This window comes from Pinus tabuliformis, chromosome Q (assembly GCF_031772625.1).
Source record: "Pinus tabuliformis cultivar Carrire ecotype Pingquan chromosome Q, CPIR1, whole genome shotgun sequence".
Classification (NCBI taxonomy): domain Eukaryota; kingdom Viridiplantae; phylum Streptophyta; class Pinopsida; order Pinales; family Pinaceae; genus Pinus; species Pinus tabuliformis.
The window spans coordinates 652,642,553-652,667,338 of record NC_142296.1 but is presented as its reverse complement, the minus strand read 5'-3'; the positions used below and the strand labels follow the sequence as shown (position 1 = coordinate 652,667,338).

Below are 24,786 nucleotides of genomic sequence, written 5' to 3'. Positions count from 1 at the left end.
CTCATTGAGGACTGCAAGAAGAATCTATCCACAAAGTTCGATATGAAGGATCTGGGATGAATGCACTACTTCCTAGGGTTGGAAGTTTGGCAGCAGAAAGGAGAAATCTTCCTTGGGCAAGGGAGATATGCTACAGAGATCCTGAAAAAGTTCGGGATGGGAGACTGTAGACCTATGGCTACGCCAATGATCACCAACTAGAAGAAGATTGATGCATCAGAAGACAAGGATGTCGATCCCACCCTATACCGACAGCTCATAGGGTCCCTGATGTATCTGGTCAATACCATGCCAAATATTTGCTACACTGTCAACACCCTCAATCAATTCATGGTGGAACCAAAAGGGCACATTGGGCAACAACCAAACACATTCTTATGTATTTACAAGGAACAATTGATTATGGGCCCTTATACACCAAGGGGAAGGATATCGGTTTGAGTGGATTTACTGATGCAGATTTGGTAGGAAGTTCAATGGATCGGAAAAGTACCTCTGGGAACTGTTTCAACATTGGATCAGGAATGACCTCCTGGTGCAATCAGAAACAGAAGTTTGTGGCTATGAGCTCATATGAGGCAGAATATATGGCAGCAGGAACAGCTTTGTGTGAGGCCATATGGCTTAGAAAACTATTGGTGAACCTATTCAGAAGAAATATGGAGGCAACCAGGATCATGTGTGATAATCAAAGTTGCATCAAACTCTCTGAGAATCCAATATTTCATGATAGGTTGAAGCATATTGATATTTGGTGTCACTTTGTCAGAGATTGTGTCCAACGAGGAGTTGTATAGTTGAGCTACACTCCTATAGGAGAACAAGTGGTAGATACTCTCACCAAGGCCCTTGGAAAGTCAAAATTTGACTACTTTAGGGAAAAGATGGGGATGGTAAAGAACCCCTTTTAGAAATAGTGTGTTAGCAGCACGAATGAAGAGGGAGTTGCAATGCAGATGCAGTGTTGGGAGAAAGGACCAACATCAGCACAGATGCAAATGGAGTTGCAATGCAGATGCAGTGTTGAGAGAAAGGACTAGCAGCAGCATAGACACAGAGGTTGTCGTCGTACATATGTAGTAGTGGCAGTAGAAGAGTCATGGGTAGCAGTACAAGATGCATCAATGCAGAGGATGTTGGGCAAGGAGGCTTAACATCAGCACAGGGACTGATGTCGGATGATCAGGGTGATACTCAGTGAGGAGTATTACTAGAGCACAGTCCTCGCTAAGAGGGAGTGTTGATTTGGGGTAGCATCGGATGTGCTCTAGCCACGAAATTTGGTGGAGAGGTTGGGGCACATGAGATCTTCAATACCCAGAAAAGGTTTGGGTAGATTCTAAACAGTTCAGGAGATATTAAAATAATTAATATTTTTAATGGAGTCCCTAAGTCTAAACTTACGGAAAATAAAATATTAATGTGTATTAATATGAAACCGTGTTAGAATGGTCCAAAAGACATGGATCAAGCCAAATCTAATCTTAGCCATTGATTAGGGACTTAATCTCGGCCGTTGATTTGTCAACGAGAAAAGTATAAGAGGAGGCTTGAGGGTCACTTGGAGAACACACTGAGGGAGACCAGTCAGTTCAATTTCTTGAGCAAGGTTAGTTGAGAAATTGAACCAGTGGTCTAGAGAGTAGTCAGGAGGCAGTAAGTACAGAACAAAGAGACGAGAGATCAGCGCAGAGGCAAAAGAGATCAGATTCAGGGCCAGAGGAAGCCATGCAGAGGCAGCAGAAACTGCACAGAGCCAGCAAGGCCTGCGTCATCCACGCAGAGGCTGCAGGAGTGACACAGAAGGCCAGAGAAGCTGCGCAGAGCCTTAGTAGGTTGATGCAGAGTGTTTCAGGTTAACGCAGAGGTGAGTAGGGCCTACGCTGGGTTCAAAAGAAGTGCTGGAAAATTTGTCTATCTGTGGGTAAGCCAGATTGGCACCCTATTGTGCTAGAAGATTGCTGAATAATAAAATCCTCCCTTGCTGCACCGGTTTTCCCACATTGGGTTTTTCTAGGGACATTAGTCCAAAATAATTGTGTCAATGTGTTAATTCTTGTGCATATGTTTGTTTCTGTATTACGGTGTGATATCTGCAACAATATTTATTTTAATGTTTGTTGAAGTAATTTCATGAATAACTTATGGTGAAATAAGTACGAAAAGTAAATCAGTTGCTGCAGTGATAGAATTTTCAAAGAGATCTCAACTCCTTCTTCAGTGGATTTCAAGTTCCACTCTAGGGGAGATTATCATCACATTTTGGAGTTGTTCTGGGAGCAATTACAGGTATATTCAATCACTACCTAGAGCAGGTTTGGCGCGGGAAAGGAACACGCACTCCCTGGGAGAAGAAGATTTAGAACAGGCTCGATTGTGGGCTTTGGTGGTCTAATTCCCCTGAAGATTTGCTAGGGATTTCAATTGATTTGCAGGGTTGGTTAGGAGGTTACACTCTAGGAGGAATTTTGGCTAATTTTGGGCATGCGCAAAGGCAGACTCGCAGAGCCTATGCAGTGATTGATGCATTGAGCACGTGTGGTAAAGGAGACCGGGAATTTGGGGTTGGGGCTTGCAGGGAATCTTAAGGAAAATTGGTGGAGGGACTCCTCAGTATTTTGGCATCATTTGCAGTTGGTTTCTTGGTGGTGCGTATTCGTTAATGGTGGGCCAAGTACACCCTATTTTGTGGGAATTCCAAAGCAGTGGAGTTAGGCTGAAATCTTTCTGGGTTTTTGTGGGTCTATTGAGGAGAGCCTATGACCAATTTTGTAGAATTTTCTAAGCACTCTAGACGGGTCAAACCCCAGTTCTACTTCACGCAAAAGAAACAAATTCTTTGGGTTAGCGCACAGATTGGAGGACAACACTCTTTGGCACGTGGGAAAATCTCTTTCTCACCTGGGACTTATCTAGCTTGCTTTAGAAATCCTAGGTGCACTTGACCCAACTCATTGTACCCACTTCATGATGATTAATAATATGGCTCAGATTATTTGGTGAAATTGTTGGTGTATTGATATTGTTGCTATGTGTTTTGATTTTTGGTTGCATGTTGTGAGTTTCATGTCTATTACCACTTAATATTTCTATTAGCAATATTACAATAATTTTCATTTCTCTCTCAAGACAGTTTCTGGGAAAGTGAACTAAGGACAAGAAGAACAAAGAAGGACGAAGCAGAAGGCCAAACTTTCCCTCTCCTATCGCTCTCTAGCAACTCGCATGTGTGAAGGAATCTCTCTCTCTGTTATTCACAGTTTTTGGGGCAATTGTGGTAGGGGGCCGAAATTTTCTGGGTTACTGGGGCAACTATTGCAGGGCTGAAATTTTGGGGCAACTGATATTGTAGGAAGGTCGAAATTATGGAAGTGCAGAATCAACAACAAAGTGTAGGATCAATTTGGATGACTTGACTTGGAGGAGAAGTCCAGGTTTGACCATAGGTCTAGGTGTGTCTCTCATTGAACAAGAAGAATTTCTCTAATGAAAAGGTTGCTGAGCTTTTTACGTAGTGGGTTTTCCCAGGGTAAATCTTGTCTCTCTTTTATGCATCGTGATCTCTATTGTTATAATATTCTTTATTGTTGAATTTTTAAAGTATAATTGCTAAATGATATATTTGAATAAGTTAAAAGAAGATCTACATCAAAAGTAATTATCAAAATTTCAGAAATATTGTGCTAACAACATGTTTTGTTCCTCTTGTTGAGTATACCTCTTTTGACATAATACATGCATCATTCTACCCAACACTACCCCTATTCTACCACCTAGAAACCTACTTAACCTATTGACCAAGTTTGACCAAACTATATCTAACCACTACCACCTCTAATTGGAAAAATTCAAAGTGACATGGACTCCTCTCATGCACTGAACATTGCTGATTTTTTTACTACTAGGACCATTTTGCATTGGGAACCATTTACTGCCTTGGGAAACATAAAAGTTTTCGGAAATGAGACTGCCATACATGAGAGCTATTTGAGGAATACTGCAGCAAAGCTAAGGTTGCGTACAGACTCTATAGATCATAACCATGTGGTAAAGGCATAGGTGCACTTTGATGCTCACTGGACTAGCCCATAAACTAGTGATCACCCCTACAAAAGCAAGCTCCCATACTCAAGGACAAGACATAGTCTTGGGATATCTAATACAAAACCTCACACGATTTTTACAATGTTTTGACTTGTGACCTTGGGATTACAATGGTGGTGATGAAATGCTGCAAAAGTTTTTATGTACCCCTGATTTCATGCGGAGTAACAGGGACCCAAAGCAAAGAGTTTGACTCTTCGAGAAGACGGAAACCAAGATTGGATTCAAACATAGGGAAATAAGGAGCTTGAAGTTTTTGGCTAAAGGTCGACAGGAGGAAGATGCTATGGAGGTCTTAAATGGTTTACAGAAAAAGGGAAAAAGGGCAATGTTACATAAAAGAAGAGGATGTAAAACCAAGATAATGCAGAAGTTATAAAATTTAGGTTCTCTTCTGATGCAGCTTCTTTTATCTTTTATAAAATTTCAGTTAGTATGTTAACAATGTTGCAAACATCCCAATTTTATCGTGAAACAACCGCAAAATTGCGATTTTTTGCCCAAACCAATGTTTGCTGATTTTTACCGATATTTTGGTGGTATCTTAGTTTTGCCGATGTTTGTCAGTTTTTAATGATATTTTCTTGATTTTTATGACATTTTGGTTTTCTGGACCCTTGCTGATTTTATCCCGATGCCGATTTTTGCAACATTGGTTAAACATTAAAATGCAAGAGTGCACCAGGGTTGCGGGGAAGTGCCCCCCCCCCCCCCCCCCCTCTCGAATCCACTCCCAAAACATGCTGCAAGTAAGAGCGCATCGAGAACAACCCGGGAGCGCGCTCCCGCAAAAAAAAAATTGCTCCCTAGCTTTCTTCTCAATTTTTTTCCCAAAAGTTTTTCCAAATACAATTTTGTTTCAAAGAAACAAGAGTTCTTGAGTGGGGCAACCTAATATTCAAGCCTATGGCTACTTAAATTTTTAACATTACCATGAAATGACTTGGGATGTTTGAGAGTGGTTTCGACCTCATTGGATTTCCTATGGAGAAAGTAGAATTTTAGATCTCAATCAAAATCTAGCAGAGTTATCAGTTTTTTTGGATTTCAGGATTGGGGAGATTGTGATGTTTCCAGTGGGTTTGTCATGTATTAGGGTATGGAACTCATATTTAATCAAGAGCACCAAGCCCTCTATGTACTTTGATGTTAGTGACATTGTTTGTCCAACTCCTCTATCATGGCCCTACTAAAAATGTACCCATCACTCAAGCAAAAACTTGACTTGACATGCTACGTTTTTTCTATCTTATGTTAATGCTTAGAGGGTGATATTAATGATTCCAATATAGGCAAAGATTTTGATGATATGTAGGTATTTGTTGTAGCATGATTTTTTTGGATGCTAGAGGTCATCTAGAGCCTATTTGTTGATGTATTTTCGGTTCAGAGATGGATTGCACTCGATGTTATTTTGGTTATGTGCACCCTTACATGCTATATAAATGAAAACTTGTAATTTGTGGACCTATGGTTGATGAAGATTATAACTACTAGATGAATGATGTTATATGGTTTAATCCATGTTTTTATGTTTTTTATCACTAATTCATCATTCTACATGCTTTTGTTGACATATATGCATCAAAATATATAAAAATATATATTATATAAAATTTGCTCCCAAAATCGCTCCCGACCTAGGAGCTTTTGAAAATGTCGCTCCCCGCTCCCGCTCCCAAGCAGCCATGGAGTGCACACATTAAACTGTGATTTAGGCACAAAAAAATTTTGATACAGAAAAAACTTCTTTAGCTCATGGCAAAACAGATAATAAAGGAGATGAAAAACAAGAGCAATAAGCTTCCATATAACACACAGAATTATTTGTTAAGTAATAACTAATAACACCCAGTTGGCTGACTAGACACACGTATGGCAGCACATAGAAGTTTGGAAAAAGTGATGTATATGGGGAAGCAATTGACTTGTAACTATAAGAAATCTGACTGAAAATGAATAAGATATGACAAACAGATGAAATTCAGAGTTCCATTGAAAACGTCCAACTCATAATACTAAACTGAGACCTTCAAGAATACATTTTATGCACAAGAGAGCAACCATTTTAGTATACCTTTCCATTTGTATATAATATGAATCTGATTATACTTCATCCACTAAATACTAAATATTACATACATACGGAATTTAATTATTGGAGACGCTAAAATTGTCAGAACTATGCCTGCACCACAGCAAATCTTTTCAATATACAAGTCTGTACTCTGTACTCTCTTCTTGATTGTCCCAGAAACGAGGATGCTTGAAACAGATGTGTGTCATATGCTTGGGAAAATCCCAAGTTGGGGATGATATCAATTATAAATTGGTAATCTTCAGTATAGAAATTTTGACATCTCAGATTCTTTAATTGCTTGTTGAACGATTCAATTCCACCTGCCAAAGGAAATGGACATAAATTTTAAAACCTTCTTATAAGCAGATTATCGGGAAGAACACTATGGACATAAATTTTAAAACCTTCTTATAAGCAGATTATCTGGGAAGAACACTGTAATTATAGAACATCTCATTTTTTGAAAAAAAAATGAAGTATCTCTTAAAGCCTAAAGGCAACCATCCATAAAATTTATCACAATAACAGAGTTTTCCCCTAAATGACTGCATCTGTTTTTGTTCCAGTTTGTGCTGCAAAAATAATACCAGAGAAACTTTTTATCATTACTTGGATGTTAAATTAGCCTTAGACTTTGTAATTGTAAATATAAGTCCATACCAAAAGACTAAAACGAGGACATACAGTTAAAGTAGCTTTACAAATGCAAGTTATAAGGAGTCTTCCTATCTTGGTTGTTATATTTCTACACGTTCATACTTGAACCTCTGAGGAAGCAAGTGGGTAGTTGATAGACCCAATGACAGATGGCTTTCACAATGCTAAACACTAGTAAGTTCAATGCAGGCAAGGAATGCATTGAATGGCGGTTCCATTAAAAAATCACTACAGTTGAGCGAAATTAGGGTACATCTCTCAAGAGAACCAAATAGAAGATGTGTAGTGTTTTTGAGATGGTGGTGGGAATCCAAAGGGCCAACATAGATTGGAGATTAGGAAATGCTGTATATCTGAATCATGCCTGAGGTTGAGGAGATGGAAGTAAATAATCCAATGATATTTTACTTGTAATGTAGCTGTTGAAAGTCGCTGCATTTGAAACTACTACTTATGTTTTGGGATTAAGTGGGAAGAGTGACGTTCATTACTTTTCCAGTTCAATGGAGAATAGATATGAGAAGATACACACAATTGTTCAAAAGCACCTCAAACTTATAATATATCCAGCAAATTCTAAATAATCAATAACTCCAACTGTACAGCAGTCATAAGTTGAGATATTGCACATCATAAGAACGTGCAAAATATAACAGATTATTATTTTTATTAGTATTGGAGAATTTTAGTATAACGAAATTAACTCACTCCTGAAAAGAAAAAGAGCAAATATAAACATCAAATAGTAATATTCAAACAGAAGCATTTTCAATGGAACTACACACATGGATTGGTAGTATGGTCACTTGACATTGAACAAAAACAGTTGTGTATCATACTGAGCATGAAAAAACTTTTAATAATATCTTGTTTTTTGCTGATTCAAATCAAGTTCCCTTTCTTTTCCAATGTCGACTGAAAATAATTCACAGTGCATTTAAACTATATAGAAAGTAAAGGAAAGAGTTAAAGAAAATAAAAGAATATAATATATGAAAAGTTAAAATTGATCTTTGCTAGAGATTGGTCTTTCACACCTACAAACACAATGGCTGGTTTTCAGATACACGTGCACACATCTGCATGTGTATTCAATCCTACTCCGTTAACTGCCGGTGTGTGATGTTAAGTAAAACATTGTGTGTAATGCTGCACAGTCACAGGCCTATAGGGAAACCTATATCGTCAACTCAAACCTCTTATGGAAGTCCTAACTTCCAAAGGTTGGTGTCAGATCATCATAACTATCCCCTAGAGTAGATAGCCTATCCATGGCATAATGTAATGTTCCAAACTAGGAAAAACAGTGATATGCAAAGAAAATAACAAATTCAACAACAGAAAATTTCAAACTTTAGAGCACACCCATAAATAGACTGAAAGTGAGAAGCAGCTGAGCCATTTTATTATGAATCTGGAGCAATAATACAATAATGTGGGAGGAGTGCACCTGGGCTTGCCCAAAAGGCAAGTGAAGCAAAGCCCAGGTGATCAAACTACAAGCCCGGATGACCAAATCAGCTATCTCAATGATGCCCTGTGCTGCCCCAGCAAAACTACATTGTCTCCTGCAAAGATGCTGCTGAAAACCCCATCTCCAGTGCTCAGAAAATTCTGCCAAATAAATCCCAAGCTCCTCAAGCAAAGCCCACCAAAACCCATAAAGGGTTTGGCCTAGTTTTGAACCCCAAGATTCGGCCCCCAAAGCACCATGTCCTCCACAAACTGCTGGGAAGTACGGCCTGCCTGCACAGCAGCGAAATCCTTCCCCAAGCATTCCAAAATTGCTGCAAACACTCCCCCAAAGGTTTCCCTTGTCTCCCCAACAAGTACCAACCTCACAACACAATCCTCCAACTCCCACGTGTGCCCAGTGAGAGGCTTCTACATTGGCCAAGGAGCTGCACATTCATGCTAAACTGTAGATGACTCCCCCTGCTCCCAAAACTCCACACAACATCTGCTATGTCCCTGAACCTTCCTCACCAAAATTCTCCCGACAATTGCTCCCTGGAAGATACCTGAAATGACCCCCACGTGTGCTCCTCTTGTGTCCTCCTGGAGCACGCTATGACTGAGTGAATGTTTGAATGTAAGTGCTGAAATATCCCCCAGCTCTCCTCTGGAATGATGTGACAAAACCTCTCTAGGGTGGTAGTTGAAGTCCCCCGAAGAAAGAGTGAGTTCTTCGCACGGAAAACTTGTTGCTAAACAACAAGTGACCTGGCTAAGTAGCTCGAGCAACAAAATGAGTTCAACTGACAAAAGATGCTTTGTGAGGATGAGCTCTTCCTATTTATAATTTCGTGGGCCTTCCTTCCCATGTGGGCCCCTCCACCTTGCCATTCGACTTCCCTCCAAGGCTATTCGAAATCTTCACTTGGCCAAGTGCATTTTTCTCATGTGGGTGTCCCCCTCACTGCACTAACAAAATAATACGTCCTCCTTTTCTTCCCTAAGTCCCTATATCAAAATTGAGTGGGTTCCATGGCCTCCAAAACTATCCAAAATTGTGGGAAATTAAACCTGTAACAAAATAATTTAGGAAGGGACATTACAGTCCTCCCCTCCCAAATGTTGCTTGTCCTCAAGCAACTTCAGCGTTGGATGCTCCAATATGTGCTCACCCTCCCAGGTGGCATCCTCATTCGGCAAACTCTTCCAACACCAAAAACTCTTTGATGGTCCTGTTCCTTAGCTTCCTTTCCTGAGTCTCCAAAATGGCCTCCGGTTCCAAAACCAGATGCCCCTCATCATCAAGCGGGGGCAACTCTACAACTGTCGTCACCTGTTGGCCCAACACCTTCTTGAGGCACAAAACATGGAAGATGTTGTGAATCTTGCTCCCCGGGGGAAGCTCCAGCTCGTAGGCCACCTCTCCAACTCTCCTAACCACTCTATACGGCCCATAGAAACATGGTTGCAGCTTCTCAGCCCCTTTCTGCTTCAAGGTAGACTGTCTATATGGTTGTAGCCATAGGAACACCAAGTCTCCCTCCTCAAAATGCCTCTCAACCCTATGCCTATCAGCATACATCTTTTGTTGATTTTGCGTTGTCAATAAGTTGTCCTTGAGAGCCTTGAGAATGTCTTGGCTCTCTAGGATCCAATCTTTGGCCTTTGGGGCTCTGTTGTCTCCAAAAACAATATCACTGGAAGATAACACATCATGACCATATAAAGCAGGGAAGGGTGACATACCGATGGACATGTGATGAGTGGTGTTGTAGCAATATTCGCCCAAGTGTAGCCATTGAATCCATTCCCTTTGTCTCCCGGTCACAAAGTTCCTAAGATAGCCTTCCAACCATTTATTAACTCGCTCTGTCTGACTGTCCATTTGTGGGTGGTAGCTCATGCTCGGGGTGAGCTCAGTACCCACTAATATGAAGAGTTCCTGCCAAAATGCGCCCATGAACCGACTGTCTGTGTCGCTAAGTATGGTCTTAGGGAGTCTATGCAAATGGAAGACCTCCCTAAAGAACAACTCAACCACCTGTGAGGCTGATTACCGGGTTGGAATTGTCGATTTGGGGTAGCATTGGATGTGCTCTAAGCCTCAAATTTTGCAGGGAGGCTTGGGCACAGGTAGTCCAAAGAACCCAAAAAGAGTTTTTGGAAATTCCACCCAGAACTTAGAAGTGATTTTATTAAAATAATTAATATTTTTAATGGGGTTTTTAAGTCTAAACTTAGGAAATTTAAAATATTAATGGGTATTAATCTAATCACGGGTGAAACTTCTAGAAAAAACCACAGATCAAGCCAAAATGATCTGAGCCTTTGATTATGATTTAATCTAGGTCGTTGGGTGTCCAACAGGAAGATATAAGAAGGGGCTTGAGGGTCATTTGGAAAACACACACAGAGATAAAGAAAATCGATTTTCAGAAGTGAGAAGTTCTCAAGAGGAAAAATCGATTGAGGAGATCTCTTGCAGTTCAGGGCAGGGATAGCATCTTTCGGAGAGAGAGATTCTCAGCCAGAGATACATTAGCAGAGAGAGGCAGTGAGTGATCCAGAAGCCTTGACGCAGAGGCTGACGCAGGGACATAAGGGCAACTCGGAACCAACGCAGAAGGAGAGAGAGGAGTCTGAAATCTGCAAAGGAATTTGATTTTCAGAAGCCGGAAGCCAGGGTGTGAGACCGAAAGGTAGAAATTGAATCTCCTGGGCAGCAGATCGACCAGCTAGAGAACTGACGCAACACCCAGAGAGCTTGACGCTGGGCTAACGTAGACACTGCGCGGAGGCAGCCAGAAAAGCCGTGGGGCAGTCAATTTGGGGTTGGATAAGCCAGGATTTCTCAGTGATTGTGTGAGGTAAAACTCACAAAGCTTCTGCCAGTATTTCTCTCTATAACTGAATAACCCTGTGAGGTATTCAAAGATGTATTCAGATTTTGCTACTGCTTAATAATAATAAACCCTCGGAGTTGTTGCAATGGTTTTCCCGCATTTGGTTTTTCCGGGGACTTTTTGTCCAAAAATAACTGTCCCCTACGTGTTTCTATTTTCCTTGCTCAGTTTCTATGTTTCATAATCATATTTAATTGGTGTAGGGTGATTCAGTAGTTTGCTTCAATATTTCATGAAGAAATATGAAATAAGTTTGTAATGTCATTTACAATCTAGGAGAAGTAGATTCAGTTGGTTTCAATAGGATTCCTGAGATTATTAGATCTAAGAATTTTCACAGGAATGACGAAGAAATGGGCATAGTTGGTCATTCGATCAACCACCACATAAATACAATCCTTGCCTTGCACCGTTGGAAGCCCCGTGATGAAATCCATGGAGATACTCTCCCATTTTCTCTCGGGAATGGGAAGAGGTTGCAACAACCCAACTGGATGGGTCAACTCCCCCTTATTCCTTTGGCATGCCTCACACTCCTGTACATACCTCAACATGTCCCCCTTGAGGCCCTTCCAAGTGAAGTGCTCTTTGACTGCCATGTACGTCTTCCTGAACCCCTGATGCCTTGATAATGGGGAATCATGTGTTGCATGGAGTACCCTCTCCCTCAACTGTGAGCTTGGTACCAAAAATATGCGCCCCTTGTAATATATGATCTTGGCCATCACTCGATAGCACTCATCTACGTGTGTTCCCTCCAATATCTCGCATGTTTGCCGATCTTTGGAGTGCTCTACCACAAATTGTGACTTGTAGTCATGGCAAATGCTCATGAGTGAGAGGCCTGCGGGTCTCCTGGATGATGCATTGGCCACTACGTTGTACTTTCCCTGCACGTACGCAATATCAAAATCGTAGGCCTGCACCTTGCTGACCCATCTTTGTTGTTTGTCATTAAGGCCCTGTTGCCCCATGAAGTGGTGAAGACTATTGTGATCTGTCTTTACCCAAAATCGGTTACCCACTAAGTATTGTCGGAATTTGGCCAATGTTGATTTGGGGTAGCATCGGAAGTGCTCTAGCCACAAAAATTGGTGGAGAGGCTAAAGCACATGAGATCTCTAAGACCCAAAAATGGTTTGGGCAGAACCTAAACAGTTTGGAAGATATTAAAATAATTAATATTTTTAGTGGAGTCCCTAAATCAAAACTTAGGGAAAATAAAATATTAATGTGAATTAATATAAAACTGAGTTAGAATGGTCCAAAAGTCATGGATCAAGCCAGATCTAATCTTAACCGTTGATTAGGGACTTAATCTCGGCCGTTGATGGACCAACGAGAAAAGTATAAGAAGAGGCTTGAGGGTTAGTTGGAGAACACACTGAGGGAGACCAACCAGTTCGATTTCTGGAGTGGGGTTAGCTGAGAAATTTGAACTAGTGGTCTGGAAAGCAGCAGGAGGCAGCTAGTACGGAGCAGAGTCGGGATTAGCAATAGAAGACCAGCGCAGAGGCAGGAGTGGCAGACGCAGGGCCTTTCAGGTAGGCGCTGAGGCAGCTGGAGATTGCGCAGTCACTAGAGGGCCTGTGTGGGTGATGTAGAAAGGTCTAGGGCTAACGCAGAGAAGCAGGGGTTGATGTAGAGTGTCTGGGAGCTACGAAGAGGTCAGCCAGGTTGACACCGGGACTGGGAGAAGTGCTAGAGAATTTTCTCTCTGTTGGGTAAGCCAGCTTGGCACCCGGTTGTACTGAAAATTGCTGAATAATAAAATCCTCCCTTGCTGCACTAGTTTTCCCACATTGGGTTTTTCCGGGGACTGTATCTGTGTCGATGTGTTGATTCTTTTGCATGTGTTTGTTTCTGTATTATGGTGTGATATCTGCAGCAGAATTTATTTTAATGTTTTTTGAAGGATTTTCATAAATAACTTATTGAAACTAAGTAGGCAAAGTAAATCAGATGTTGCAGTGATAGAATTTTCACATGGTATCAAAGCGAGTAATCAGAGACAATAAGGGAATGTTGATTTAGGGTAGCATCAGATGTGCTCTAGCCACGAAATTTGGTGGAGACTTTGGGGCACATGAGATCTCCAATACCCAGAAAGGGTTTGGGCAGATTCTAAATAGATCAGGAGATATTAAAATAATTAATATTTTAATGGAGTCCCTGAGTCTAAAATTAGGGAAAATAAAATGTTAATGTGTATTAATATGAATCTATGTTAGAGTGGTCCAAAAGGCATGGATCAAGCCAGATCTAATCTTAGCTGTTGATTAGGGACTTAATCTCGGCCGTTGAGATGTCAACAGGAAAAGTATAAGAGGAGGCTTGAGGGTCACTTGGAGCAGTACACCAGATGATCAGTCATTCTATTCTCTAGAGTGGGGTTTGCTAAGAGAGATAGAATCAGTGATCGGGAGAGCTGCTGAGGGGCATTGAGTACAAAGAAACAGAGAAGGCGGAGATTGTGCCGGGAGAGCAACGCAGCAGCCAAGGAGGGTGACGCAGAGCCAGCAAGGGCTCACGCAGGGCCACGCAGAGGCAGCCAAGTGCTGCGTAGAGCACCAGAAGGGCCAGCGTAGCTGACGCAGAGGCTCCCAGAGTTGATGCAGGGCCTCCTGGGGCTGACGCAGGGCCAGCGTAAGACAGAGAGGGGTTGACGCAATCTAGATTGGGCAGACACTAGGGTTGCAGGAGCAGTTTTGTGCTGAGGAACTACCGGAAGGGTTTTCCGGGGTTTTAGCCAGGAGATTTCTCTCAAACTGTGAGGTATAGTTGCTAAGGAAATTCTCTGTTGGGTAGGCCAGTTTTGGCACCCAGATTATACTCTGATATTGCTTAATAAGAAAAACCCTCAAATAGCTACACTGGTTTTCCCACATTGGGTTTTTTTCGGGGACATTGGTCCAAAAATAATGGTTTCATGTGGTGTGCTTGTTCTTGTTTCTTTTAGTTGCTGATCTATAATATGTTGAACATGCACTGGTGTTTATTTTGAGTATTTACTTTGTAAATAATCTGTTAAAGAAAAATTAACAAATGGGTAGGAATAAATCAAAAAAAGTGCATGAAGGGTTCCTAAATTAAGTAAACTTAGAAACTTCAACATGGTATCAGAGCGTGATTGCAAATCACAGGAGGACTAAAAGAAATCAGCCGATTGGAGCAATATCAACAGAAAACAGTTGTCCCGAGGTGACAAAAGTTGTTTCTAGCAGTGCAGAAGCCAAGGAAGTGTGACGCAGAGCCAGCCAGAGCCACGCAGAAGAAGCCGGGAACTGCGCAGAGCCTCAAAGAGGCCAGCATTGCTAACGTAGAGGGCTAGAGGGCTGACGCAGGGCATCCCAGGGCTAACACAGACCCATCCAAGGTGACGCAGAGACAGCGTGAGGCAGAGAGGGGCTGACGCAGTTCACAGAGAGGTAGTTGCTGGGGTCTAGAAGGCTGCAGGAATATTGCAGAGTGGAGCTGGTGAGGTACTGTAGTCAAAACAGTGCCTGACAGAGCAGGGCCAGAGGAGTTGTTACCGAGGGTTTCTAGCCGAGGAACCTGGATCAACAGTGCAGTTGCACAAGAAGATCAGAGTAGGGGGCATCTTGACAAGCGGTAGAAGGATTTCCAGGAGGGAAATCAAGACTTAGAGGGAGTCCAGAAGAGAACTTCCAGACGGGAAGTAGAGACTTAGAGAAGTCAACCAGAGAACTTCCAGGAAGGAAGTAGAGGAGCATCATGGCACTACACGGGGTAAGAGACCAGGATAGATTGGATGGAGCATCGAACTTCATAGTTTGGAAGGCCAGAATCTTATCAGTGCTTGATAGGAATCGTGTCAAGAACTTCGCCTTGAAGACATTAGCTATCCCATTCGACCCAAATGATAATGACAAGTACGAAGAGGCGATGGCGAGGGCCAAGTGCATTATCCTTGACGGGGTAAAGGATCATGTGGTACCACATATAGCCGAGAAGGAAACGGTAGTTGAGATGTGGGAGGCTCTTAAGAACCTATACCAGCATACTTCTGTGCAGAGAAGAATGTTGCTCGAGAATCAGATGAGGTCGTATCAGATGAAGAACAGTCAAGCGATTGACTCCTTCCTCGGAGGACTGAATGAGATCTGAGATCAGTTGACTGCTATAGGAGCGACATCGGATCAGAGCTTATGGTGAGGACAACCCTGAATGCTGTCTCAGAAGAGTGGGAAGTGTTTGTCCAGAGCATCCTGGGCAGAGCGAATCTCCTACCTTGGGATGAGATGTGGGCAGCTCTTCACCAGGAAGAGATCAGACAGCAGTCAAAGACAGGTAGTAGCAGCAAAGGGATCAAGGTCAAGCAAAAGGAGGAGGATGTGGCCCTAGCATCTGAGGGAAAGCAGGAGAAGCAGAAGAAGAAATATATCTCCAAGATCAAGTGCTTCCACTGTGGGGAGATGGGTCATTATGCGACCCAGTGCCCAAGGAAGAAGAGTAAGGGAGAGTCTTCCGAGACTAAGGCAGCGCCAGCACGGGCAGAGAAGGAAGTTTTGACAGACGATGACTATGCCATGAGTGCACACGCACCACTTGAGCGGAAGTGGGGAGACATCGAGCTGTAGTCAGATGGACTACAGGCGATGAGGGGTAGGATCCTTGAGGTACTCAGCCTCTTGGATTAGACCTTGCTACAGGAGCCCCGAAGAGGAGTAGCAGGACTGGCTGAGTTGGGTAGAGAAGGATGCAGATGGAGCAGTAGAGAGAGCTACAGTGTAGGAGTCCCAAGACAGCGCAAAGCTAGTAGGCTACAGCAGTGCGAGAGGCATAGGAGTGTTGCACTAGTACAGGAAGGCACAACGAGGTGTGCAACGGTGCAAGATGCAGGGAGTTGTTGCAGCAGTGCAGAGGTCAAAGAGAGGGAGCACTTGTTAGCGGCAGAGGGAGCTTCAACATCAGTGGGTGTCTCTAGCCCAACATGGAGGTCAGTTGGGAGATCAGTTACTTACTTCTCAGTAATTGAGTTGCAGTGCAGCAATGGGCAGCACAATGCAGCTTGATGAGAAGAGGTGCAGTGCTGGGAGAAAGTACCAGCAACAGCATGGATGCAGAGGGAGCTATCGTATAGATGCAGCAGTGGCAGTGGCAGAACCATGGGCGGCAGTGCAGGAGGCAGTAGTGCAGAGGATGTTGGGCAGGAAGGCCTAACATCAGCAAAGGTATCGATGTCGGATGATCAGAGTAATACTCAGTGAGGAGTATTGCTAGAGCATAGTCCTCGCTAAGAGGGAGTGTTGATTTGGGGTAGCATCGGATGTGCTCTAGCCATGAAATTTGGTGGAGAGGTTGGGGCACATGAGATCTCCAATACCCAGAAAGGGTTTGGGTAGATTCTAAACAGATTAGGAGATATTAAAATAATTAATATTTTAATGGAATCCCTAAGTCTAAACTTAGGGAAAATAAAATATTGATGTGTATTAATATGAATCTGTGTTAGAGTGGTCCAAAAGACATGGATCAAGCCAAATCTAATCTTAGCCATTGATTAGGGACTTAATCTCAACCGTTGAGATGTCAACAGGAAAAGTATAAGAAGAGGCTTGAGGGTCACTTGGAGCAGTACATTAGATGATCAGTCATTCTATTCTCTAGAGCGGGGTTTGCTAAGAGAGATAGAATCAGTGACTGGGAGAGCAACTGAGGGGCATTGAGTACAGAGGAACAGAGAAGGCAGAGATTGTGCTAGGAGAGCCACGCAGTAGCCAAAAAGGGTGACATAGAGCCAGCAAGAGCTCATGCAGGGCCACGCAAAGGCAGCCAAGTGCTGCGCAAAGCACCAGAGGGGCCAGCGTAGCTGACGCAGAGGCTCCCAAAGCTGACGTAGGGCCTCCTGGGGCTGATGCAGGCCAAGAAAGGCTGATGCAGGGCCAGCGTGAGACAGAGAGGGGCTGACGCAGTCCAAATTGGGCAAACGCTGGGGTTGCAAGAGCAGTTTTGTGCTGAGGAGCTGCCGGAAGGGTTTTCCGGGGTTTCAGCCAGGAGATTTCTCTCAAACTGTGAGGTATAGCTGCTAAGGAAATTCTCTGTTGGGTAGGCCAGTTTTGGCACCCAGATTGTACTCTGATATTGCTTAATAAGAAAACCCTCAGATAGCTGCACCGGTTTTCCCGCATTAGGTTTTTTTCGAGCACATTGGTCCAAAAATAATGGTGTCAAGTGGTGTGTTTGTTCTTGTTTCTTTTAGTTGCTGATCTGTAATATGTTGAGCATGCACTGGTGTTTATTTTCAGTATTTACTTTGTAAATAACTTGTTAAAAAAAATTAACAAGTAGGTAGGAATAAATCAGATAAAGTGCATGAAGGGTTTCTAAATTAAGTAAATTTAGAAACTTCAATAGGGAAAATCAGTTATGGGTCGAGACCATGATGTAGAGGCATCCATGTCAAGGGACTTGCACAGATTTTCAGAAAATTGCACAAGAGATTTTGATTTCTCCATGTTGGCTTCCAGGATGGAAGAAGAAGTGGCTTGTATGACTAGTTCTGCATCATCAGAATTATGGTATATAAACAGTGGAGCCTCTTGGCATATGACCAGAATCAAGGGAGAAAATGAACTTTCAGATCACCATGGGGAACAAGGCAAAGTGTACTCCAAAAGGGAAGGGTACCATAGTTTTTCAAACAGAATCAGGAGAACGGTTCCGCGCTACAAATGTGCTACATGTACCAGGATTGGGGATGAACTTACTTTCCGTATCGCAACTTCAAGGCAAGGGCTATGACGTCTACTTCATCAAGGAGAAGGTATACGTCAAACACCCGAGTTGGAAAAAGAAAGTGCAGATCAGGATCAAAAGTAACAAGTTGTACAAATTACAACTAGAATCACTAATGGCACTAATAGGTAGTCATGGAGACAAGGACCTGAACGAACTATGGCACAGAAGAATGGGACATTTGCACCATGGGGCTCTGAGAATTCTTAGGAGCACTATAACAGGAGTTCCGGATCTTAGTACAGAACGAGATGATGTATGTAGAGGATGTGCTCTAGGGAAGTATGCCAAGGCAACATTTCCTAGGAGTAAACACAGGGCCAAGAGTGTACTAGGATTGATACATTTAGATATCTACGGACCTATGTCCACCAAAGCTCTTAGTGGTGCCGAGTACTTCCTTACCTTCATTGATGACCACTCAAGGAAAGCTTGGATTTATTTTCTGAAAACCAAGCACGAGGCTTTCTGTCGATTCAAAGAGTTCAAGGCTCTGGTGGAGAATCTAACTGGGAAGAAAATAAGAGTTTTGCGCTTAGATAATGGAGGAGAGTATGTCAATAAGGACTTCATTGATTTTTGTGCTAAGGAGGGCATCAGAGGAGAGTGGACAACTCTGTATAATCTAGAGCAAAATGGAGTATCAGAAAGGAAGAACAGGACTATTATAAAAGTAGCTAGGGCCATGATGTATGATTAGGATATGGAAAAATTCCTGTGGGCAGAAGCATGCAACACAATAGTCTATGTTCAGAATAGGACTCCTCATCGGGCGTTGGGCAAGATTACTCCAGAGAAAGTTTTCACAGGGAAGATGCCTGAAGTCAGTCATTTCAGGATATTTTGAAGTTTAGCATATTCTCGCATACCCGAGGAAAAGAGGAAAAAGTTGGATCAAACTGCGGAAAAGAGATATCTAGTGGGATATAGCGAGAACGCTAAGGCATACAGAATCTATCTTCTAGGGAGTAGGAAGGTAGTGATTTGACAAGACGTAAAGTTCATGGAGGACAAGGCTCTCAGAAAATCTCGTGAGATGCTTTCCGAGGAGCAGTCAAAAGAAGAGCCATTGGTTAAACCTCGTCAACCAAGAGAAGTAAAGAATTCTTCCTCAGATCAGGAAGATTCACATGATGAGGAGGAGCTAACAGAGGCACCTGCAGAGGAAGAACTAGTAGGGAACTTCGTCAGATTCTAGAAGATCCAAAGGACTTCATCGGTGCGCCAAGAAACAATAAGAGGGAGCGAAAATAGCCAGATAGATATCAGGCATTAGTAGCTCAGGATGGGGAGCCTGCCAGTTTCCAGGAGGCAGCTCAACATCAGGTTTGGCTGGATGCGATGGCAAAGGAATACAACTCCATAATGGTGAACGATGTCTGGGAGGTAGTGCCAAGGCCTCAAGACAGATTAGTAGTAGGTTCGAGATGGATCTACAAGATCAAATACGCTGCAAACAGTAGTGTTAAGAAATACAAGGCCAGGTTTGTGGCTAAGGGGTATGCTCAAAAGGAAGGAATTGACTACGAGGAGACCTTCGCCCCGATAGCCAGGTATACATCTATTAGGACCGTGATATCTCAGATGGATGTCAAAACGGATTTTTTGAACGGGGTATTAGAAGAAGAGGTATACATTGAACAACCAGAGGGCTTTGAGACACATGAGAAGAAGTCTCATGTATGCAGATTGAAGAAAGCCTTGTATGGGCTGAAACAAGCACCTAGAGCATGGTATGGTCGAATCGATGGCTACTTGCAGAAGATGGGATTTGTCAAGAGTGACGCGGATCTGAATCTCTACTATCTAGTTATAGAGAATGAGCTACTAATCTTAGTATTGTATGTGGATGATCTCTTTCTGACAGGATCATCCAGGCTCATTGGGGACTGCAAGAAGAATCTAGCCATAGAATTCGATATGAAGGATTTGGGACTAATGCATTACTTCCTAGGGTTGGAAGTTTGGTAGCAGAAGGGAGAGATCTTCCTTGGGCAAGGGAGGTATGCTACAGAAATCCTGAAAAGATTCAGGATGGAGGACTGTAGACCCATGGCTACTCCAATGATCACCAATTGGAAGAAGATTGATGCATCAGAAGACAAGGATGTTGATCCCACCCTATACAGGCAACTCAGAGGGTCCCTGATGTATCTGGTCAATACCGGGCCAAACATTTGCTACACTATCAACACCCTTAATCAGTTCATGGTGGAACCGAAGAGGGAGCACTGGGCAGTAGCCAAACACGTTCTCAGGTATTTACAGGGAATAGTTGATTATGGACTCTTGTACACCAGGGGTAAGGATATCAGATTGAGTGGATTTACTGATGCAGATTGGGCCGGAAGTTCAGTGGGTTGGAAAAGTACCTCTGGGTACTGTTTCAACATTGGATCCGGAATGAATTCCTGGTGCAGTAGGAAATAGAAGTCCGTGGCTCTAAGCTCATCTGAGGTAGAATATATGGCGGCAAGCACAGCTTCGTGTGAGGCCATATGGCTTAGAAAACTGCTTGTGAACCTATTCAGAAGGAAAATGGAGGCGACCAAGATCATGTGCGATAATCAGAGTTGCATCAAGCTCTCTGAGAATCTAGTGTTTCATGATCGGTCAAAGCATATTGATATCCGGTGTCACTTTGTCAGAGACTGTGTCCAATGAGGCGCTGTACAGTTGAGCTACACTCCTACAGGAGAATAGGAGGCGAACATCCTCACCAAGGCCCTTGGAAGGACAAAGTTTGATTACTTCACGGAAAATATGGGGATGATAAAGAACCTATTTTAGTAGCAGAAATGGGGATAGCAGCATGGATGCAGAGCGAGTTGCAGTGCGGATGCAGTGTTGGGAGAAAAGGACTAGCAGCAGCACGGATGCAGAGGGAGTTGCCGTACAGATGCAACAGTGGCAGCAGCAAAGCCATGGGCAGCAGTACAGGATGCAGCAGAGCAGAGGATGTTGGGGAGGGAGGCTTAGCATCAGCACAGGGACCGATGCCGGATGATCAGGGTGATACTCAGTGAGGAGTATTACAAGAGCACAGTCCTCGCTAAGAGGGAGTGTTGATTTGGGGTAGCATTGGATGTGCTCTAGCCATGAAAATTCGTGGAGAGGCTAAAGCACATGAGATCTCCAAGACCCAGAAATGGTTTGGGCAGAATCTAACCCGCTTGTAATATATTAAAATAATTAATATTTTTAATGGAGTCCCTAAGTCTAAACTTAGGGAAAATAAAATATTAATGTGAATTAATATAAAACTGAGTTAGAATAGTCCAAAATTCATGGATCAAGCGAGATCTAATCTTAGTCGTTGATTAGGGACTCAATCTCGACCGTTGATGGACCAACGAGAAAAGTATAAGAAGAGGCTTGAGGGTCAGTTGGAGAACACACTGAGGGAGACTAGTCAGTTTGATTTCTGGAGTGGGGTTAACTGAGAAATTCGAACTAGTGGTCTAGAGAGAAGCAGGAGGAAGCTAGTACGGAGCAGAGAGTCAGGGTCAGCAACAAAAGACCAACGCAGAGGCAGGGAGGCAGACGCAAGGCCTTTCATGCAGACGCTGAGGCCGCTGGAGACTGCGCAGTCACTAGAGGGACTACGTGGGTGACACAGAGAGGCCCAGGGCTAACGTAGAAAAGTAGGGGCTGACGTAGAGTGTCTGGGAGCTACGAAGAGGTCAGCGAGGCTGATGCTAGGACTCGGAGAAGTGCTGGAGAATTTTTCTCTCTGTTGGGTAAGCCAATTTGGCACCTGATTGTACTCAAGAATTGCCGAATAATAAAATCCTCCCTTGCTGCACTGGTTTTCCCACATTGGGTTTTTCCGGGTACTATTGTCCAAAATATCTGTGTCGATGTGTTGATTCTTGTGCATGTGTTTGTTTTTGTATTATGGTGTGATATCTGCAACAGAATTTATTTTAATGTTTATTGAAGGAATTTCATAAATAACTTACTGAAAATAAGTAGGCAAAGTAAATCAGAGGTTGCAGTGATAGAATTTTCACAGCCAATGCAAGCATGATGGCCAACATCTCGTTTTCGTATATAGAATACGACCTCTCATGTGGTAGGAGCTTCCGACTCTCAAAAGCAATGGGATGTCCATCCTAGGAAAATTCTGCCCCAATCCCCTCTCCCGATGCATCACACCAGTGCGAACAACCGAGGGAAATCCGGGAGTGCCAACACCAGGAAACTACTCATCACCTCCTTAAGGTGATCAAAAGCTAATTGTGTGTTGAAATTTCTAAGACTAACCCGTTAGAAATCCTTCCTGCACTATTTGGTTTATTTCACCTACTTGTTTAATTTCTTAACAAGTTATTTAACCATATAAACACTGAAAATAAACACAAATGCAGTCTCAACCATCTACAGATCATCAACTGAAAGAATAGACAAACACACAAGGGACATCGTTATTTTGGGACAATCGTCCCCGGAAAAACCCAACTTGGGAAATCGGTGCAGTAATTCTAAGGGTTTTATTATTAAGCAGCTTTCTTGAGTACAACTGGGTGCCAAACTAGTTCACCCAACAGAGATATCTATCTGGCAGTAATACCTCTCTTCGGAAGTAGATATTCGGCAAGTATGCTCCATGAAAATCTCTCCAACGCCTCTCTGAGGCTCTGCGTTAGCCTGGAACCCTCTGCGTCAACCTATTGATGCTTTGCGCTGGCTTTCTAGCCATCTGCGTCACTCACGCAGCCTTGGTAGCCTCTATGCAATCCCTCTGGCCCTATGTGTGGTTCCTGTTGGCTTTGTGTAGCCTCCTCTGCCTCAGCGTTGATCCTTCGGCATTATCTCTACCTCTCTACTATGCATTCACTGCCTCTTGCTGCAACTCGAATCACTGGTTCGATTTCTCTCAGCAAACCCCGCTCCAAAAAATCGAACTGACTGATCAATCTTGGTGTATCTCCAACTGACCCTCAAGCCTCCTCTTATACTTTTCTGTTGAGTCTTCAACGACTGAGATTAAATCCCTAATCAATGGCTAAGATTAGATTTGGCATGATCCATGTCATTTAGAACCTTCTCACCCAGTTTTATATTAATACCCATCGATATTTTTATTTTCCTAAGTTTAGACTTAGGAACCTATTCAAAATATTAATTATTTTAATATCTCTCTAACTAGGTGGAATTTCCCCAAACCATTTATGGGTCTTGGAGATCTCATGTGCTTTAGCCTCTCCACCAATTTTCATGGCTAGAGCACATCCGATGCTACCCCAAATCAACACTCCCTCTTAGCAAGGAATGTGCTCTAGCACTGAACATTACCCTGATCATCCGGCACCAGTACATGTGTTGATGCTTGGCCTGCTGCCTAACATCCTCTGCATTGCTGCCTCTTATATTGCTGCCCATGGCTCTACCACTGCCACTGCTACATCTGTACTGCAGCTCCCTCTGCATCCGTGCTGCTGCTGGTCCTTCCTCCCAACACTGCATCTGCACTACAACTCTCTCTCATCATGCTGCATCGTGTTGCCCATAGCACTACCACTACTATTGCTGCACTGCAACTCAGTTACTGAGAAGTAAGTAACTGATCTACCCAACTACTGACATCCTTGTCAAGCTAGAAGCCCTCTTGATGTTGAAGCTCCCTCTGCTACTATCCTGTGCTCCCTCTGCTACCTCTGTGCTGCTGCAACAACTCTGTGCCTCTCGCACTACTGCAAACACCACTGTGCCTTTCTGCACTGTTGCAACCTCTTATGTGCCTCTCGCACTGCTACAACCCTCATTGCACTGCTATAGATCCCTACACTCTAGCATTGTTCTACCGCTCCATCCGCATCTTGCTTCTACTGACATCCGTCATCCTGCCACTGTCACTCGGGGCTCCCATAGCTAGATATGTTCCAAGAGTTTGGGTACCTCAAGGATCTGCCCCACATCTTCTGTAGTCCTCCTAACTACAATTCGATGTCACCCCACCTCTTCTCTAGAGGTGCATGAGCACTGATGGCACAGTCATCATCCGTCTCGACTTCTTTCTCTGCCTATGCCGGAGTTGCCTCGGAGTCAGAAGCCTCTCCCTTATTCTTATTCCTGGGACACTGAGTTACATAATGACCCAGCTCTCCACAATGGAAACACTTTATCTTGGAGATGTCCTTCTTCTTTCTCTTCCCCTGTTGTCCCACAGATTCCAGAGCCGTATCCTCCTCCTCTTTCTTGATTCAACCGCCTTTGCTGCTACTTCACACCTTAGTCAGTCATCTGATCTCTTCTTGGGGAAGAGATGCGCACATCTCTTCCCATCCTGGAAGATTAGCTCTGGCCAAAATGCTTTGGACAAATGTCTCCCAATCCTCGGAGACTGCATTCAGGGCGGTCTTCACCATGAACTCTTGATCCAGCATGGCCCCTATGGAAGTAAGTTGGTCCTAAATCTGTTGCAAACTGCTGAGGTATAGATCTATCTACTCCCCCATCTGCATCTTATATGACTGCAACTGATTCTCCAGTAGCATCTTCCTCTGCACAGAAGTGACCTGATACAATGTCGTCAAGGTATCCCACATCTCCTTTGCCGTGTTCTTCTCGGCAATATGCTGAATTACATGATCCTTGACCCCATCAAGGATTATGCACTTTGCCTTGGCCATTGCATCTTCATACCTTTCGTTATCAGCTGGGTCGACTGGGATAGCCACAGTTCTCAAGGCGAAGCCCTTGATGCGATGTCTATCTAGAACAGACAGGATCCTGGCCTTCCAAATGACAAAGTTGGATGCCCCGTCCAACCTGTCCTGATCCCTCAGTCTGTTCATTGCCATCTCCGCTCTTCTCCTCGACTCC

At 43.3% G+C, this 24,786-nt stretch overlaps 1 protein-coding gene across 2 annotated transcripts in view; it reads right to left on the bottom strand.

Annotated features, from left to right (window-relative positions):
* Window positions 1-6,104: 6,104 nt before the first annotated feature.
* Window positions 6,105-24,786, bottom strand: part of LOC149221192 (uncharacterized) — a 311,552-nt gene continuing 292,870 nt past the window's right edge. For both annotated transcript variants that reach the window (XM_089385027.1, XM_089385029.1), the window contains exon 5: window positions 6,105-6,504. In XM_089385027.1, the coding sequence (XP_089241153.1) occupies window positions 6,475-6,504 (30 nt within the window). In that variant the 3' untranslated portion in view covers window positions 6,105-6,474. The remainder of the gene's footprint in view (window positions 6,505-24,786) is intronic.